The sequence below is a fragment of the Micromys minutus genome (genome assembly GCF_963924665.1).
Source record: "Micromys minutus genome assembly, chromosome: 1".
Taxonomy (NCBI): Eukaryota; Metazoa; Chordata; class Mammalia; order Rodentia; family Muridae; genus Micromys; species Micromys minutus.
Window position 1 is genome coordinate 35785152 of NC_137969.1, and position 20751 is coordinate 35805902.

General features: G+C 46.3%; 1 protein-coding gene across 25 annotated transcripts in view; it reads left to right on the plus strand.

Annotated features, from left to right (window-relative positions):
* The window catches only part of IKZF1 (IKAROS family zinc finger 1), a gene marked incomplete at both ends in the record, with an annotated part of 82640 nt that overhangs the window by 49897 nt on the left and 11992 nt on the right, over positions 1-20751 (plus strand). For 7 of the 25 annotated variants that reach the window (XM_080916722.1, XM_080916729.1, XM_080916731.1 and 4 more), the window contains 2 exons: positions 12121-12381; positions 17691-17858. The exons of 5 other annotated variants lie outside the window; for them this stretch is intronic. In XM_080916722.1, the coding sequence (XP_080772848.1) occupies positions 12121-12381; positions 17691-17858 (429 nt within the window). Of the gene's footprint in view, positions 1-4085; positions 4146-12120; positions 12382-17690; positions 17859-20751 lie in introns of all 25 variants that reach the window. 13 more of the 25 variants (XM_080916714.1, XM_080916716.1, XM_080916718.1 and 10 more) reach the window with 5 other exon arrangements.

Consider the following 20751-nt stretch of genomic DNA (forward strand, 5'->3'; position numbering starts at 1 on the left):
GTGGATCTGTAAGACCCAGAACCCTTATCTAGCTGACATGAACGGTGTGTAAGAGGGCCGAGAACAGCTCAGTGTCGGTCTGGAAAGATGGCTCAGTGGTTAAGAGCACTGGCTGCTTTTCCAGAGGTCCTGAGTTCAATTCCCAGCACCCACATGTTGGCTCACAGCCATCTGTAATGGAATCTCATGCCCTCTTCTGGAGTGTCTGAAGACAGTGACGGTGTACTCACACATAAAATAGATAACACCTCAGTGTCAGGACCTGGGGGAATTACAAATGGTGATAACTGTGGCTTCCTCCTTAAATATGGATAGAACCATCACTGTTACTCTCTGCTCTCTCCTCCTCCTCTCTAAAGGAAATTCTGAGTCCATCTCTGTCTTTCTAAGTCATGCGTTGCTTTTCCTAACCTAATTTGTTCTCTGTGATGATTTCGTATCATGTTGGTAAAATATAGACAGGAAGGACAGGGTTGGCGGGGTGATCACTGGGAGAGCACTTGCCTCATGTCTTCACAGCCCTGGGTTCCGCCCTCGGCACCAAAGGTAAAACCCAGGTGTGCTACAACCAGACAGAGAGACACTGCCCTCTTCTGCTGTGTTCTCTACATTGTGTGGTCTGGAAGCAAATCTGACAGGCGGACCCAGGAGCAAGACAAACTGATGTTGGGAACAACCCCAATATCCATCTCCCCAACAGCCTGAAGCACAGGAAAGATGGCCTCAGGCACACCGCAGATGAGAGGGGTTCCGTCAGAATACTGAAGCAAAAGAACACTTGGGATTTTAGTGCTGGAACACACAGACGGTGCTTGCCTGACATCCTCTGGCTCCACTGTCCTGGGTGGGTGCCATGCCCTCTTCCTGCTGCTGTTCCCGTTTGAGGAAGGTGACAAACGGCAGTTGGGTGTAGTCAGTGTCATAGGCCCATAGGATACTTTGTGGACAAGCAGATAAGGCATTATCTTCCCAGCCTGTGGCTTTGTGCTAAGCACAAAGCTAACTACTTGTCCTCTCTCAGTGCGTCAGCCAGGCCCATGGAGTATTATCATGATTCGGCACGCAAACCTGACAGAACAGATGGGATTATTCCCACTTGGTGGATAAGGAAAGAGAGCTCCGATAGTCAGTGCATGATACAGTTTCCAGCCAGGAGAGGTGCCTCTACTGACCTGAACGTAGTCAACTACCCTACCTCTTCCTTCCATGAGATCATAGCAACCTTTGTTTGCTCTGGACTTATAAATGTCTAAGTTCAAGAACATCCAGAACCAGTGGAAGCCAGGGTGTCCATCTGATTGGAGAGCCAGTAGACACATACTGTAGTAATACATGACAATGAATGAAATTAATGTCAAAAAAATTACTTTCCCCATTGTTGGCTTTGCTCTAAATATACATGTCCTGGAACTGCGTGTGAAAGCCAATGTGTTCTGCCCTGTACTCTGACACATCTCAATTACTGGATGTGGCTTTCCGAAACTATCCAACTCTTGTAGTTATTAAGTGGAGCACTTTCTAGCTGAGCTGTGGCACAGATACCCTGTACTTCCTGTGCTTGCTATCAAAGTAACATTGAATACTAGTCAACCACGGCCTCTTTCATGGCTATGGTCAGGCCACATGAGCTTTCAGAGCTGGGCAATAGGCTCATGTGAAGACCAAAGACCAGAAGGAAGGGCCTTCTGAAAAGCATTTCCAGATAGGATCACTGAGCAGACCCTGCAGACTCCGTAATCTGTGAGGACCAGACACGAGGAGTCCAGAGAGTAGAGTCTGGTTCTAGGGAAGAGATGAGCTGGGTGTCTCCATCCAAGACCCAGAAAGTCACTTAAGCCAGGAAGATGTGTGCAAATGGTGGCTGTGGGGTGGCTGTGGCACAAACTGTGCATAGTTAAAAAGGAACCACGGCATTTGCAAGCATGAGTAATTGTGAGCTTTGGTTATTACTTGTTCTAGCATTTTCCGAAGGTCCATCCCTTTATTTATTGAATAGTGTGATCTGCCAAGAGATCTCTGATAGCAGTTGCCAGAAGAGGAGGAGCTTTGACACAGGTGTCCAGTTCTCCTCTCAGAGAGCACTGGAGACCAGAGACTGGCAGAGCAGGGGGAAGTCAGATGGTAGACAATCAAGGAAGGCGACAGCCTCAGTCTAGTGGATAGAAGCATTGGGATGGGGGCCCAAAGGCCACAGCCACAGTGCACGCACAACCTGGGCAGGTGCCTGATGGTGAGCAGGAAGCACAGGCAGAAGTGACACAGAGCACAAACTGGGCTTTGGCAGGGGTAGGATTGGAGCACAATAGGGAAACTGAGGCACCTCAAAGAAACTGGGACAATCATTGGACTTTGCGAGTGGTCCTGGAAGAGCTCTGGTGGATTCTTCAGCTACAACCTTGTTGACTGACACACATGGAGATGTGGGAAGGAAGCTGGGCCTCGGGGAGCTGGTGGGTTTGGAGATGAGCAGCTGTCTGGTGCCTGGAGGGCACAGGAGTAGGAGGCAGGAGGGAGCCCAGGTGCATCCTGTTCTCTGGGCCTTGGCATACTTCTACTGCCTACTCTTTCTATCCCTGCATGCCTAGAGTCATGCAGGGCACTGTAGCCTACACAGAAGGACCCTATATGTCCCAACAGGAGGGGACAGTTACCAGTTGAAAGAGGTGGAACAACCTCCCAACTCTTCTGACTCTGCATCTGGGTGAGAGGAGAAAGTCACCTGAGTAGTCTGCATGTTCTATAGTAAAACTGTAAAATCCAGGCATGTCAGTGAACACCTGTAATCCCTACAGAGACAGAGAGAGCGTCAGGAGGATCCCTGAGCTTTCTGGCTAGCCAGTGCAGTTGGATTGGCAATCTACAAATTCAGTGAGAAGTTCTGTCTCAAAAGATGATGATGGGGGCTGGAGAGGGACTTAGCAGGCTGCTCTTCCAGAGGTCCTAAGTTCAATTCCCAGCAACCACATGGTGGCTCACAACCATCTGTAATGGGATCTGATGCCCTCTTCTGGTGTGTCTGAAGACAGCTACACTGTACTCATTCATAAAATAAGCATATAAATCTTTAAAAAAGGGGGGGGGTGATGGTGCTGGTGCTGGTGGTAGTGGTGGTAGTGGCGGTGGTGGTGATGTTGAGAACAATTAAGGAAACATCAGACACTAATGTCTCCACATACATACCACATTCATACATGTCTCCACATACATACATGTCTCCACATACACATTACACAGATGCACATATACTACCCATATAAATAAGGTTTTTCACGGGGAATAAGGGAAAGGTCTGTGGCCAAAGAAATTTGAGAAACAATGATTTAAGCAAAATTTGATAAATATGTCTTTTTCCTGAAACCCATCAGCCCTTTTTAACTACTGAGTCAGTAATTGATCCCAGAAGTTTAATTTAGCCAGCTACTTTATATATACAATTCTGGGTAACACTTTTGGGGAAAAAAATGTGTGTGCACACACGCATGTACATATGCAAATACAGACACACGTGCACAATATACCAGGTCTTGCATTGGAACTCACTGGGAACTGCCTTCGGAAGACTACGAGTTCGGGGACCTGGTGCCATTTATAAAAGCAAGTGCTAAGCAAAACGTACAGAAACCTGGTAGCTCCTTTTGGAGCAACAATTCCTTATCCAACACCCTGATTGGAAGTGTTTTAATTTTCTCTGGATACTTTCTAAGACAAAAAAGAAATTAGAAAGCCAATGAGGAGCATTTGCGGGGCAGTCCACCTGTGAGGAAGCACGCTGATTTCTAGAGATGTGCGCTCTCCCGTGTGATACTGTGACGTGGCTGAGTGCTCTCAGCCAGAACTACTGAATGGTGTCTCCTGGTTCTAGGATGTTCTAAGCTGCTTGAGCCCATGGGAGCTTGCTCACAGTTCAGGGGTCCTGCTCTGAGGAGTGACTTTTCTGTAGCTTGTGTGAGGACAATAACAAATTAGCAGCTAGCTAGTGGTTTTACATAATAATATTCGTTTTCAAAGCAGTGCTGTCTTCTACACTCTTACTGTGTCTGTGATGATTTTACAACCTGGCTTTCTTTTTGCCTTCTTTATTGCAGTTGCATATGGGGCTGATGGCTTTAGGGATTTTCATGCAATAATTCCCAAATCTTTCTCTCGTAAGTATATGCTTTACTTCTAGAAAACAGATGTTCATTTCATGGTCATTTCTATCACACCAACACCACAACCTGCATGTTCTCTCAATAACATCTTCCATTATAACTTGAAAAAAATGTGATGAAGTGTTTGCCGTTCTATCATTAAGCACCCATCCTCCGGTATGTCACCGATACAATAAAGAGCAAAGGTAAAGGGTGAGGGGGTTGCTTGATTGGTTCCAGTTTTGTTTGTGAGGCAGGGTCTTCCTATTCACCCTGGCTGGTCTAGTCTGCTCTGGGATGCCTGGACTCACCTTAAATTTGCAATGACCTTTCTGCCTGTGCCTGTGCCTCTGCCTCTGCCTCTGCCTCTGCCTCCTCTGCCTCTGCCTCTGCCCCTGCCTCTGCCTCCTCTGCCCCTGCCTCCTCTGCCTCTGCCTCTGCCTCTTCTGCCTCTGCCTCCTCTGCCCCTGCCTCTGCCCCTGCCTCTGCCTCTGCCTCTGCCTCTGCCTCCTCTAACTCTGCCTCTGCCTCCTCTGCTTCTGCCTCTGCCTCCTCTGCCTCTGCCTTTGCCTCCTCTGCCCCTGCCTCTGCCTCCTCTGCCCCTGCCTCTGCCTCCTCTGCCTCTGCCTCTGCCTCTGCCTCTTCTGCCTCTGCCTCCTCTGCCCCTGTCCCTGCCTCCTCTGCCCCTGCCTCCTCTGCCCCTGCCTCCTCTGCCCTGTCTCTGACTCCTCTGCCCCTGTCTCTGCCTCCTCTACCCCTGTCTCTGCCTCTGCCTCCTCTACCTCTGCCTCTGCCTCTGCCTCTGCCTCTGCCTCCTCTGCCCCTGTCCCTGCCTCCTCTGCCCCTGCCTCCTCTGCCTCCATGGAAACATGGAAGTGTGGGATCAAGAATCATCATGGCCAGCTCACCAGAAAGGATCAGATAGTGAGAGGAGTAGAGGACATGAAAGTGAGGCATCTGGAGAGAAAGAAGTAAAGTAGCCACAGTGGGTATCTCACTGAGAGACTTGCTCAGCGGGGTCCCAAGCAAAGCAGCAATCAACAGCTTTGTGGTCCATGCTTCCTGTCAGCATCAAACAAACCAACATCTTTTCAGATAACTTGTGCAATTTTGTATGACAGGAAAAAAAAGTGCACCATCTTTCCCTTGCTCTGGAGTGCTAACCTCAGAACAGAGAAGAAAAACTCATGGGTTTCCAGCCCATTCTTCTGTGGTAGCTTGCCACGTAAGCACACACCATCTTAGCATGCATGCAGGCTAGCCGGCTCTCCTCTGAGCTGCTATGCCAAAAACTCTATGGTAATTTAATCTTTTAATGTATGTATTGAAAGTTGAAAATAAGTATATTTGGGCAACTGTAAGGAGTATTTTCAAGAATAGAAAAGGCTTTTTTGTCAAGTACTTTTTTTTAAAAGTTGTTTAAAAAAAAAAAGAAAAGGCCTTTTTTTTTTAATGCAAGTGGAATTAATACAAAAGTGTTACAAGTTATTAAACCCCTTAGGTGTTAAGTCTTCAGACCTTGTATCAATAAAACATTTAATACTGAGGAGCAGCAGCAGAAAACAGACGGTATTGGTATCAGTTTGAGGAGAGGTTTGTCAGTGAGTAGAGATTCAGGTCAACACACTCTACCACCAGGTGACACCCTAAGACCAGCTTGCTGGCATCTTACAACTCTATTTTTAATATTGAGGTGTCAGCAGCAGTAACATAGGGCTTATGATGCCCTGTTGTCAGATACCACTTGGAAAGTACAGCATGTAGCCGTACCCATCTAGGTATGCTTCTGGTCAAAGACCAGATAGACTTCTCTTTCCAGAATATAAGAAGTGTGTTAAAAATGTTTTTCTTATCAATTTTTCCTTCAGTTCAGTGTGAAGGTAAGACTTTGAGATGTATTTCTTCCTGTAGGCATGTATGTACACATCTACATTTTTATGTGTAAGCTGTGAATGTGCCAGGGCAGGAAATCATGTTAACTTTGAGCTGACCAGTCACAGGTTTTGGAATGTTTTGAGTAAGTCAGGTACACATAATAGTAAGACAGAATATTCTAAGACATGTTTTCATTAAACCTGAGGAGTGGGCAAAGCACAGCATCACCTAAAGCAGTTGGGTGAGGTTTTCAGGATGAGAAAAATGACAGAGATGTTCTGAGATATGATAAATGTTTTCATGTATATCATGTTTGTCTTCTTATACAGAGGAGTTCATAGTAATACTATCTCTATTTCTTTTCCTTTTCCCTTCAGTTGTAAGTATCTTTCTGGAACAAATGGTTGGTTGAGCCTCAAGTCTCCTCCCAACAGCAACCAAACTGTTCTGGGCCAATATCGCCACCTTGTGGTCACGTTGAAGAACTGACTTACAGGCTCCTTTCTTAAAGTTAAAACACACTTTGTCCTCCTCTACTATCTCTATCCCATTTTGAGTTCCTAGATACATGAGAAAAATTAAAATATGCCTTAAACTTGTTTTAAACAACTTTCCATTTTCTGATATATTTTTATCTCTGACTTCACTGCATTTGAAGGCCAAGCATCAAATAAGTGTATTTCTAAAAATATGCTTGATTAGATAGAAACCCTATTATTTTAACTATTTTTAAATGATATTAAGTTATACAAATTGTTCTAACTAATGCTTACGTTGTGTTCTGTTTTTGAGACAAGATGCCATGTATCTCAGAGTAGCTTCAAGTTCCCCATGTAGTTAATGGAGGATGGTCTGGTTACTCCTAACCCCTTGCCTCTGTCTCTTAATTGCGAGCATTACAGGTATGCACCATACCGCTGTCTCCATAAGTCTTTAGAGGAAACACAAAAACACCCATCTGCACATACATGTGTATCCCAGAGCTCCACCTATTACCACAAATAAATCAAAATATACCTTAGAGATTTTATTCCATTTTGCTTATTACCTACAGTTATTGTAAAGATGCATGTTCACATCTCCCGTCTTCGATTTAAAATACTGAACAAAAAATAAAATCTGCTTTTCCAGTGAATATTAAGATGCATTCTGAAAGAGAAATGGCAGTGTAAACATCACATCTGTAAGCCAGTGCCTGCCCGTGCACATTACACCTCTGCATTAAAAATGTTCAATTATTCACAAGAGTACAGCACACTTGGCAGCCACACCAGGCCTCTCTCACCTCCTGCTGGCCTGAGTTCCTTCTCTTCTCCAGATTTTTTTGAGTCTAGCTTTTCCTAGATGCTAAAGGCCTTGCCACACTCGGGAGTCGGGGGGGGGGGGGCATCCTCTTAGGACAACAGGGTTACTAGCTGGTGGTGTATGTCTAAAATACATAATGAGAAGGGTTTTGCTTTCCTCAATTTTAAGTAGCAACTGAGGTAGCTTTTATAAGGGGCTTGAAAATACCCGTGTTAGCAAAAGCCACGTTTTGTAAACACTCAAACCAGCCTGGACCAGACTGTCCTCATCCGTCCGTTAATCTATCAGTTGCTGGAAGAGTAGGTTGAACCCATTGTCTTGGGAGCATGGGGGACACTCACAAGACTCCATTTGTGTTGTATAATTTAATCAACTTAATGAAGCGCTTCATCAAGCTCCTCATTGCTCTAAGTAGTAGAATAGGGATAGAGTTTACAAAATATGTGTAAGTCTAAGCCTCATATTCATCATTTCACTGAAGGAATACCACAGCTAAACAGTTCTAGACTGAGTCCCTTGTTTTCATGGACAACCTTTTTGGTTGACTAGAAAGCTGTCAGATTTCTTCTACTTAGCAAGCACCCACTTTGCCTCCCCCCCCCCCCACCAGAGATATAAGGGCCTTCCCCATCTTTGTATTAAAAAAAAAAAAAAAAAAAAAAAAAACTCCACATAGGAGAAATGTTAAATTCCTCACGCTGACCGTGTAACCTGCTTCTTACAAAATTCTCTTCTGTCAAAATATGGCTGGGGATGTCTGAGTCACACCAGCAGCTCCCAGCTCAGCAGCTGCCATGGAGCTCAGATGTCAGTGTATGTAAGGCCTGCTGTGGGCACCAGCTGGGGTCCCACTACTTATGGTCCTTGGTCACACCCACAGGCATCTGCAGACACTGTATCTTCTTTCTCAGAAGTATAAACTTTCCATTTTTAACTGTCTGATTACTGGTCATCCTTCCCTTACTATGGATTCTCTCTCCCTCCCTCCCTCTCTCTCTCTCTCTCTCTCTCTCTCTCTCTCTCTCTCTCTCTCTCTCTCTCTCCCTCCCTCCCTCCCTCCCTCCCTCCCTCTCTCTCTGTCTGTCTGTCTCTCTCCCCTTTCCTCCCTCCCTTCCTCTTTTTCTCTCTCTCCCTCCCTCCCTTTCTCCCTCTCTCCCCCCCCCTCTCTCACACACACACACACACACACACACATACTACATGCCCACACACAATTATATATAATTAAAACTCCAATATAGATCAGATCAAGTTGTTTGAAACTTGTTCTGTATGTCCTTAGCAGCCATCCATCTATTTTCCCCCATGCATTTCTTTCCTCTATTGCATCCGGTACCCACACTGAACCTGGGACAACTTGTGAGTAACCCTCATGCCTCCTCAGGTAACTTTGTTTTGATGCTGTCACAGCTGGTGGCAGCACCATCTTGTAAGGCAGAAATGCCAAAGCCCAGCCCGCAGTTGCCATAGTAGCACTAGTAGTGGCTGTCAGGAAGCCGGTGCCCTCTAAAGCATCACCCATCACATGACTCGTAACCTGCTTCCTCCTGACTCTCCACTCGTCCTCATTCTGCAAGCAGCCTGCTAGAGAAGAGCTGCTCCTTGTATGAGAAGCCTGAAGGTTACTGCCGTGCAGTCCGGTGTCCTGGCCTTCTCTGGGAAGCACCCAAACAGGCATTAGTGGCATGTGCCAAGAAATTTCCAAGAGGATTGCATATGAACTCTGCTGGTTTTGTTTATGCAGAAAAAAAATGCTTATGGCTGGCATGTGTTTCTCGGCCCTGCATGCAGTGTGCTCAGGAAAGCAGGGTCACAGCCTCCTTTACCTTAGAGGGTCCAGTGGAGTCAGGACCATGCTAAGGGGATCATCCCAAGATATGTTCTTTCACAAGGTGGCTTTTATCCAGCTGCTGATGCACCTTGTTCATACACTCTGCTGCTGTGGCTTAGCTGTCATGACTAAGAACCTGCCGCATCAGCTAAGATTTTCTCCATGGCATCTTTGACTACCTAGTTTCACTTGGGAAGAAAAAAAAAAAAGAGATGTAATTGAAAAATAACCAGAGGTTGAGATTTTTGTAGTTTTATATATAATTCTTCCAAGAGAAGAAGTTTGATGTAGTCTATGGTCCATTGCTACAACAAAAATTCTACAGACTAGTTAACACATAAACAATACAAGTTCATTTTGCTTGTGATTGTGGAGGATAAGAAGTTGAGTGTGGTGTCTACATCTGGTAAGGGCCTTGTGTGGCTTGACAGAGCATAGTTCTAGCCCGGGCCTGTCTTTGTTTTCTTAAAGAACACTTTCTAGTCATCTTTGTATTACTAAGTGAAAACCCAAAGCAAGGAGTTTATAGAGAAACGTGTATTTCGTTTGGCTCGGAAGGTTCCAGACAGCAGGGAGGACTCTGGTGAGGTCAGACAATGGAGAACATTCGTCAGAGCCAGTTATGCATTGAACATTGGAAGCAGAAAGTGTCTGGGAGAAAAGAGTCCCACGGTCTTTCCTGAGGGCACACCAATAGCCACCTGAGGACTTCCCACTAGGTCCCCCCTCAGAACAGGTTCTCACCCTGAATGAGCCTCCAGAAAGTGTTTATCCAAACCATAGTCATGTGAGTGCAGATTCTGGTGTGTTTGAATCTACCAAAGATACTTAAGAATTCTGATCCTCCAGAGACCAGCATCATTAAACTGCATGGTGTGAACAGGAGACCTTCCCTCTCTTGCACATGGATAGGATCCAGCCTCTGAGGGAAGTAAGGACTGCTGACTTGCAAAGCCTCGGATCAGAGCCTTGTAGGGAAAGGCTTGGTGAGAATTCCCCATCACAGAGTCTCTCAGTGTTGCCATGCACATGTCCAAATTCAGCCTCAGGGTCCGTTCTCACTCCCAGGACCCCAGAGCCCATGTTCCCGTTTGTACGCCTCATCCCATTGCCTGCCAGTAAGTCTCTTCTGCACAGAGCTATCAGGATAATGTTGGCAGTAAGCAGGTACTGGAGACCCCAGTGCTGAGGTTGCCCCCTGGATCTGACAGTTGCTAGCTGTGTGACCACAGCAGGTTCTTTGAACTGAACTTCTACAAAATGGTAATGGGGTGCTCCTCTTGAGTTCTTGTGAGGTTCAATGGCAAGGGCCACTAAAGTACCAGAGCTCTAGTATGAGGTAAGTACAATAAATACGTTGGGCAGGGGCTTGTGTGGATGCCACTTGCTGTGACCCAGTCACCTGCTGCTTTCCTCAGTTCTCTCAGCTGCCCCAGACTGGCTGGGGCTATGGTAGTCCTTGTATTTATAGATGAGGAATAAAGGAATGAGAAGTTAGATGACCTGCCTAAGATCACTGCGCCTTTAAATAAAGGTGCAATGCCTCCAGGCCAGCCATTTTTCCGGTAGTGTCTGGACCTTGAATGTTCCAGTCAAGACAAATTTTGTAAATAAGATCATCTCTCAGACTGTGAAGTAGGTGGGCTACCAACTGGATATTCTCCATTGTAAAGTGCCCTTGGGTCCCCACCCCCAGCGTCTATTCAAACATGTGGCTGAATTCACCCCAGAATTTGGGAAGTAGCATGGAGAACCCAGGAGTACCCATCTCAGGGCATCCTCTTGGGTCATGTCCTGGCTGCTGCTCTGGGGGCCACACTTTAAGAATCCTTGGCCAAAAGAAAGAAAATGCTCCTCAGAAGTTATGTCAAATAGGGCTGGAGGTGTGAGTCAATGCTTAATAGTAATTGACCATCTTGTAGGGGACCCAGATTTAGTTCTGAGCACTCACATTTGGTGGTTCACCAAAGCCTGTAACTCTAGTCCCACAAAGTGGCACACAGTGTGCATACCTATGAGCACACACACACACACACACACACACACACACACACACAAATAACTGCTTCTTCATTACGTCACACAGTCACTACTTGGATTATCTTTACTTAGAAAAGCATACCTTCCAACTCTTCTGAGCCAATAAAAACACTGTGAGAAATAATGAACAGTTTCTACTGGCCATTGCATGTGGGATTCATCACTGTTCAATTTAGAGTTTCAGGGGCATGTCTATGCAGTGTGTTATATTTTCTTTTAAAATAGATAGGCAGATAATAAACTGCATGTGTTGTTCCGGGATTGCAGAGTCAGTAGAGGTGTTTATCTTTGTTAACCTACAAGCATCTTTCTGTCTGAAAGACTCTTACCTGTTGTGTTCATAAACTATTCCAGCAAATGAAGGAGACGTAAGGGGGACACTTCTACCCTCAGTCACAGGCTGGGGTATGCCAAAATAAGATCAAAAAGAAAGCCAGTTGCCAAGAAAATGGAACTTGGGCAAGGGACTAGGAATCAGAGCTCCAAACAGCAAAGAGCTGTTCCAAATTCATTGTGCACATGTGTAAGAAAATACTTATGGGTTGTGCTGACGTTCACCAGTCCTAGGAGGTTGACCGTGTGCCAGACACCAAGTCACTACCTACCTACTGCCCGGTGTTCACATTGTGAACATGTACAATTCAGTTCAAGGTCCCCTGGCACCCTCCCAGGTACATCAAGCCCCCCCTGCAGTATAATCTCTATAACAGCCCCTTCCTGCCTTACCAGATGCTCCGTGTTCAGACCTGACTCTGCCCCTGCACCCTCAGTGTACCCTTTGGGTGCCATCCACGCTCTCTGGAAGCTCAGAACTGCTCAGAAGCTCCAAATGTCTATTTGATGCCTTGTTTCTGCTGTGTTGCTATCTTGTGACTTTTTTTTTTTTTTTTTTTTTTTTTTGCAATGACACTGAGTGGCCTCCTGTGTTGTCTCTTTCAGCCAGTAATGTTAAAGTAGAGACTCAGAGTGATGAAGAGAATGGGCGTGCCTGTGAAATGAATGGGGAAGAATGTGCAGAGGATTTACGAATGCTTGATGCCTCGGGAGAGAAAATGAATGGCTCCCACAGGGACCAAGGCAGCTCGGCTTTGTCAGGAGTTGGAGGCATTCGACTTCCTAACGGAAAACTAAAGTGTGATATCTGTGGGATCATTTGCATCGGGCCCAATGTGCTCATGGTTCACAAAAGAAGTCATACTGGTAAGGCCTGGCGGAGTTTTCCCTTGAATGTCTCCAGACGTCCTGTAGGGGCTGAAGGAACAAAATGTACTGTCAAGGGCTGGGGTTGCAGCTTAGCACCTGCCTACCACACACAAGGCTCCTAAGTTGGAAGTGCAGAAGGGTGGGGCAAGGAATGTGGTCTTGAGGCATGTTCCCAATTGACTAGCCGGGTGGCTGTTGCCTCTGAATAGCTCCCAAGTTGTTCTGAAGCACAATTTTTCTTATTCTGGGGCAGTATTTGAAAGGTCTTCTCAGCATATACCTAATCAACCCTGTGAATGAAAGAGAAGGCTAGCAGCATATGTGTGTCGGCCTCGAGACCCTGATATTTACTTAAAAGAGGAAATCACAGCCACAGTGCTGACTCTCATGTGCAAAGCAGCCATCCTTCACAAGTTGAGATCAAAAGCTAGAGATGCACCAAAACTGACCTCACAAATTTCCCATACATAGATGGGAAACGATACACAGAACACTTGTTTTTAATCTCGTAAACACTCAGCTCTTCTTTGTTCAGAAGCACTCGTGAGTAGTGGCCAAGCAGCAAAACGTATTTTTTCAGAAAGAGTACAGGTCAGCATAAAGGGGTTCACCCCACAGTCTGAATCTCTGGGTCAGCTGGCCATACTGCCACAAGTTTTCATCCCAGGGCGGTAGGGAACTTTCTGCCAAACTCCTGTTATGGTAGAAGGTTTGCACAAGGCTTTAAGAGAATAAGAAAATGCAATTGTCTATACAAAACTAAGTAAATGTTCAGGAACCACGCCTACCCCTGACACTGGCACTGTGGGAAGCCTGCCCAGCTTCAGTTGGCTATATGACCCCTGTTCCACACGTGCATGAACAGTCAGCTACTTGTTCAACATAACTGTCACTCCACCATTACTAAGGACACTAAAGAGGCTTCCTATAAAACATTCATGGTGTTCAGCACAATTGCTTGCGTGGCATAAGTCTTCTTTGGAGCTGAAGAGCAACATTACTCTTCTTTCCGTAGAAGTTTCTTGAAAGATAGGTTATTATAACCTGGCATGTTCCCCCAACTCTCATGGCCACAGAAAGCTTATATGTCAAACTCAGAGACCCTGGGCTATCACTGCCCATATACTGGCTTCTCTGGGACATGAGAGGCTGGCATCTGCTAATGCAGTATCCAGGAGGGAGGAGAAAAACAAACACAGATGAATGACAGCATGTTTTATTAGACATCTCAGAAAGGTGAGGAAGGTGGCTGGAAAAGGACGGCCTTGTCTGCTTCCTACATGGGACCCATCAAGTGCATAATATCCGAAAAGTAGCGTGGAGCTAGAACACGTATGAAGCAGTAATGCTGTGATCAAGGAATAGAGGTATTCCAAAATTGTATATTCCATAGATAGTACATGTGGAAATGATTTATACGATGATTTTTAATAATGTTTCTCTTCAACAAACGTTTACCTTTAAAATTAGGCAGATTTGGCTTTTCCAGGGGGACACTTTAGTCCTTCAGTTACCCGTTGAAATAGGCCTGGCACACCCAGCCCTGAGAAAACCAAATGTGAGGCTATCCTTGCTCTTGTCCTCTATGATGAGGTGGAAATTAACATGGAGACTCCTGTGACAGATGCTTAACCAGTCTAGGGCCTGTAGCAAACCATTGCTGATGGGAAGCAAACCTCTGGCTGTACAGTGAAAATCCCCTCAGAGAGATATTTGACAAATGAATCAAAATCTGGCATACTAAAATGCCAAAATATGACTGCCTGCCTTGATTTAAAAAAAAAAAAAAAGAAGAAGAATTACATGTAATGATTAAACCTGCCATCCACAGATCTGGGAGAAGACCTGATATTTACTGCGTACTTTCCAGAACAAATAGTGACTAAGTATCATGTCTACCCTAATATGCTAAGTTCTTCAATTATAAAACAGATAACTTAGAGAAAAAGGAGCATACAACCCACTGTATCAATCCTCCCTAGTCCTGCACTTTAAAAACAGGAAGAGACCACACACACACACACACACACACACACACACAAACACACACACACACACACACACACACAGCTGGGCTTGAATAACCAGACAGGACAGACAGGTTTCACCTTCCAGGCCCGGGAGGAATGTGTCAGCTAAGTCTTGGGCTCTGCATTCCTACACTTACAGAAGGTAGAGACCACCCTCCACCCCACCCCTTAGCTGAGAATCACTCGGAATCTGGAGAAAATGCAGGTCCCAACTCAGTTCCTGGGAGAATCTGGAGAGCCAGCATTCCTAAGAAGTCCCCAAGAATGCTGGGCATGGAACCTGGAGCACAGTAAGCCTCTGGGGACATGCTGTTGAGGACAGGACCATAAGCAGAGCCATCACTGTGGCCTCTGAGGAGCTGATGTAGGACGTGTTGCCTTAGTGGACAAGCCAGGATGTGTGCCAGAGCCTCTCTTCTTCCTACTGCCCATGACCCAATCAACCAGGTCACGGCTCCACAGCCCCTTTCCTGGTAAACATGGATCTCAAGTGCGTAGCCCAGCCTCTGCCCTTGTCACTGGGTGACATTTTCTGAAAGGCTTGTGGGCACCAGTGCATCACTTCCCCTTGGGTGCTCAGTCGGTTTCATAGTTGATTCAAGTGTCACAACCCCAAGGTACCCTACCCACCAACATCTCCGGATGAGTATGAGGCTCACCCTAGGGAAGCTACAGGAAGTGCAGCGGGCGGGCCCCACCTGTAACATCATTATTCTAAATGGGAAAGGCCAGGAAGTGGCCTGAACAGAACAGAAGGGCTTCCTGTGGTCTCCTGCCTAACGTGCTGCCACAGGCGTGGTAGTTACACAGGCATTGTTTACCACACTTTTTTAAAAATCTACCTTCTGCAGACAGGCCCTCAGACGGTTCTACCAGGTTGTTGTTGTTGTTGTTGTTTTAAAGAATAAAATATTCTTTATTTTCCAAGTAAATGGTCAAAAAATTGTGACACAATAAAAAGTGTAGAGGGCCTGGGACAGAAATTAAATTTAGAATCTGCATTGTCTAATGTCTTGTCCCAGTTAAACATAGGTAGATGCAAGCTTAGAGAACCTTAACTTAGCCACAAGCTGTTGTCCTTCAGGAAACGGGCCATGGCCACTGGCAACAGCAACAGACGTGGGCTGTATCCTACGATCCAGCTCCTGGAACACACCCCTTATGTGAACACCTGAACTGAGTAGAATACCATGTGGCCCATTTTAGAGATGTGGTCTCCAAGACTCCCCACCACGGGCTGTATATTCATGCCCATACAAGCAACTGGAAATTAGATCTGCAGTAACTCTGCCTTACCTTGTTTTGTGGCAAAGATTTAGACACCGAGCAAGCAATCCCCATGAAGGTGCTTTGACTCGAGTGAGAAGGCATATCTCAGTCCCCAGAGAACGCCTACTTTCCCTTGCCGTAGAAGAGCAATGTGCTTTGAATTATCAGCCCTGTCTGCCTCCCACTGACCAGAACACCAGCTCAAATCACATCAGGGAGACATAGCCCTGGAGCACCTCCCCAGCTCAGAAAGGGGTCCTTCAGCTGCTACACAAGTGACTTTGCTGCTGGGATCACCAAGAGTGTCTCCTGAGCCTTTCTGTTCCATGTGATTTCCCATGCAGCCTGAGGCCCACCCTCTCTGAATAAGGGGTATACAGTATTAGGCATGTCCCAGTTCCCCAACTGATCTTCCTGCATGCACTGCTCACTTTCCTTTTTGCCACTCATCCGATTGTGAACACAGTGTCAGCTGAGTGTGCACTTGGGTCTCACAGACGTGGTGATGGTCACGTTTAACGAGGCAATCTCAGTTTTCATTCCCCATCCTCCTTGACTTTAAACAGTGTCTTCACGTTCAGCTGGGTCTATCCAGACAGGAATTTTGGGAAACGTTGAATACTTACTGGTTAGTGTCAAGAACCCTCTGACTGGCCATTAAATATCAGTGTAAATTAGTTCTAACTTTTGTGTTTTGCACTGCCCAGTAAAAAAGGCTTCTGAGTTAATTAGGAAATCCAAACCCAGGTATGCACATTAAAACTTAGCCTTGCATGGGTTTTAGCAGCACCACCTGAGCTATTCTTCAGTAACTATGATAAAAATAAATAAATAAATAAATAATAAAAACTCTCTGCTTCTCCATTTCCTAGTTGGGGAAATTGGGTATTTTTAACACATTGTTTATCCTTAAGAGAAGCACGTCTCGGGACATGGGTTTCCATACATAATGGTCCACCGAAGCAGCTTTTATAAGGAACACGATGGGCACATCATCCCGAGAGCTAAAGGCTGAGTTAGTGTCCACCCCGCAGGACAGTCCCACACTCCTTATTCACAAGTAGCTGGTGCACCATCTCCAGAACCAGGGTGTAGGCTGAAACTCTTGGGCACACATCCCAGGAGCCCTGGGTTACCCTGAGTAACCTCCTTGGTAACGCCTTCAAGGGCAGCAAGATCGGTACCTGGAACATGACTTGTCCGCTTTGGACACACAAGCGAATTTGAAGGATCTCCGAGTTGTGAGGAAAGGGAAAGGCGGGAAGCCTCAGGCTGGGCTGCCAAGCATGGGAGCCAGGGGTTCCCTCTGGAGGACAGGCCGCGGCCGTCCTGTTCCTGAACTTCTCATTGTGTTCAGTCGTTCTCCAGTCTCCCTCTCACGCTCACACTTTCTCTGTCTGTCTCTCTCCTGATTTGCCTGCTTAGGGACAGACAGGTAATGGAGAAGAAATTGAAAGGGAAAATACAGGGAAAATGTAAATGAAAAGAAGTTATTATAACTGTTATAATGAAGTGCCTTTCATTTAAATATAAGAATGTAACGCTGAAATGAACTTGTGATCCTGAAATGCATTTTTAATGAGTTTCCTTTTTATTTTGCTGCTTCAGTGGCATATTTTAAAGACCCTTTGAAAAAAGCCACATTAAAAACCCCACCAAATGCCACAACACGCAAAATTGGATATTGGTTTATTCCAAAACTGCTGATCAGGAAGAGTGACTCTTCATCACAAAATGTTGCAGTCACTTTATTTAAATGAGTTTGAATTTGCATTGTGATGTGCCATTCTGATTTAGGGGGAAAAAATTAGATTTTCAGATCAAATTGACCCAGCCAGTGAAGCGTTAAGTAGCTGGCAGGTTTAGTCTGAAAGCCTCATGTTCTATCAAACCTGCAGCCGGTGGAAGTCACCAAGCCCGTGGGAAACAACTTTCTTGCGGCCGGCCGACCTCCCCTGCAGCTCTCGCCCAGTGCTCACCAGGCTTCCCTCTTCCCTTGTCGCCCAGGTGAACGGCCTTTCCAGTGCAACCAGTGTGGGGCCTCCTTTACCCAGAAAGGCAACCTGCTGCGGCACATCAAGCTGCACTCGGGCGAGAAGCCCTTCAAATGCCATCTCTGCAACTATGCCTGCCGCCGGAGGGACGCCCTCACTGGCCACCTGAGGACGCACTCCGGTAGGTTTTCCTGGGCATGGCAGCGGTGTCAGGCCCTGACCATCTCTGTGTAGGGGCCCCGGATCATGTGTTCCATGTTCCCGGCCAATCCACCCAGTCCACAGCCCTCTGGGGGTGTTGGCCTCCTACCTGGTGGTGATCAGTTATTCCTACTGAACTTGGGGAAATGGGTGGGGGTGCACACAGGAGGAAACCCCACCTTCTTTGTGTGTTTTAGAAGAGCTTTCTCCTCCTACCATGTCAGGTAAGTGGGGTTTTTTTTCTGAAGTACATTGCTCATGCCCTAAACATATCCTTTTAACATGGATTGCTAAGCCACATGTATCACTGGCTTGTGTGGAATCTATTGAATAGCAGTAACAACCTTTGCAGAGGGAATGCAGGTAGGTTATTCAGGTGATAACCCTGCCAGCCCAAGGCCCACTGCCCCAGCCAGAGAGTAACTCCCAGGCCGGAAACCAACAGAGGTGTTGACGGGACTGCTCCGTCTAGAGTTGTCAGAAAACTGCAGACAGCAAAATTTCCCTGTAAGGATGTCCTAGATACTCTACAGTCTCAGAACACAATCGACATAAATGCTGGACAGATGTCAAAATGCTCCCAACCTGACACACAGACTCTTCTTTAAGGAGATCACATCGTATCCAGTAGCCCAACGAGCCTCTGGGTCTGAGATATAGGGATTTTGTCCAGAAACTGTGTGCTGTTTGCTTGCAATCTAGTCAGTACGTCAGGATACATATGCTGTTTCCGTTCTGCGCTGTCGCATGGTGTCGTGTGCTACACCGGCTTTATGAGCACCAGGCCTTACCCCTGCCCTCCATGAGTGCTCTGTCATAACCAGTCACTGCTCAGTGACAGGAGGAAGGTCTTCAGCTCATCGCCTTCCCAAACAGGTCGGCTGCATCCCATGGCGCACGTTATCCATCTCCCTGCCCCATGTTTCCTAAACCCCTCAACAGCATCCTATGTGTCGCTGGCATGGTAGAGGTCCTATAGGAGCGGAAAGAAAAGACAGCCTGTCCTGTCTAAAGGATCAGGAGAGATTCCCACAGCAGGAAGGCTAGAGGACGTGGCCAGCCCAAGCCAAGTTTGCTTTAGGGGAACTCTGAGAGCAGAGCGTTGCTACAGTGCACGTTTGAACGGGTGTTATCCAGAGCTGGTTTTTCTGCTGAGTGGTCACCTCCAGATGGGCAGCTGTAGAAGGAAAGGACCTAAGGCTGTGGTGAGTCATCTTCCCTGTTCTCTGCTCCCCTACCTGACAGTGAACACTCAGGAGACTCACGAAAGTGTACAGCAGAAAGTGTACCTCTGAAGAAATAGGTGCCCTCCGTTGAGGAGCTGCCCTCTCAGGCAGCATGACAGTCAGAGAATGTGTCAGGGGACAGACACCTCCCTGTCCTAGGTGGGACACTAGCTCAGACCTGGGAGGCAGGCATTTTCTACAAGTAAGGAGAAGAACCAAAGGCTGCCCGAGATGGAATTCACTGTCTGAATGCCCATGCTCCACAAGGTGAAGGTGATACAGGCAGAGTGCCATACAGACCCATGTAGGTGGCAGGTGACTTAGGAGAAAGTCACCTAAACACAGTTGGCAGGCATCGTGCACTCAGCAGCAAGCACAGCTTCCCAAGCCAGTGGAAAATTCCAAGACCCATTAGGCTAATACCAGCCACAGCATCATCACCCCTTCATGACTGGTTTGCACGGGATGGGATCCTTCAGCCTTCAAGATAGCAAGACAACATCTTGTGAAATCAGGGCCAGGTATTGTGTTTTGCCTGCCTGCTTGGTCATTGCATTTGAGGCATGGCGATATCCTCCTCGGTGTGGCTAATGACTTGAGTAGTTATTTAAAGCAGGTGGTGGGCTGCTGGCAGCTATATCCGCTACAGAGTCACCAATGGGCTGGAAGAGATGTCTGTCATAGATCTGGTGTGTTGGTGACTCTATCCTCTGAAAATGCCCTTAACGAACAGAGCTGTGGGAGAAAAATACTGTGCTTCTTTATTCAAAGCAATTTTACCAGGACAGGAGGACTTCAGCCTTTGTCTGCCAAGTCCAGGGTAGCCTATTTTCTTTTAATGGATGGCCATGCCCACAGTCATTAAAAGCTAGGGTCAACCATAGTTTTTCTTGGCATCTGATGATGGTCTGAGGTTCTAGACTCCACTGTGGAAATGGAATTTGTGCTGATATCAGGGTTGTTACTCTTTTGGAAACGACAAACTTTGTTAGAGGCAGTTTGGTTGTTGTGTTCTAGCATTAAAGTTAATCACTATACCATTTATACAGGGATATATAGCAAATTACTATATAGTAATTTGATTTGCTAAATTACTAAAATTAAAAATTTTTCAGGAAAGGACATGGAGTATGTCTTTATGTTGTATTAATTTCTATAACAATAGACTATAAATGTGCAGCCGTATGCAACATTCATTCCATATGTCTTCATTTGTGGTATGCCACTGTCTCTAGACAAAAGCTGTATAAGGACTGGAGAGATGGCTCAGCAGGTGGAGCACTAGCTGCTCTTCCAGAGGAGCTACCTTTGATTTCCAGCACCCACGTGGTGATTCCTAATCTTCTGTAACTCCAGTCCCTGGGGACCCAACTCCCCCTTACAGCCTTTGCAGGCAGGCACTAAAAAGCAGGGGGGCACAGACATGCATGCAGGTGAAATACCCATACCCATGAAATTAAGTAAAATGAACATTTACTTTGGATTCCGTACCTGAAGCTTTGGTTTCCATGAGAACATCTTCATAGCATCTGCTCACTTGGGAAAGAGATTGAACATTGCATTAGACCGGTTACCAAGCATTCCTGTTTGGATGACTTTATATCATACTTAGCATGAGAAATAACAGTGTTATGTTGATGTGGAAAT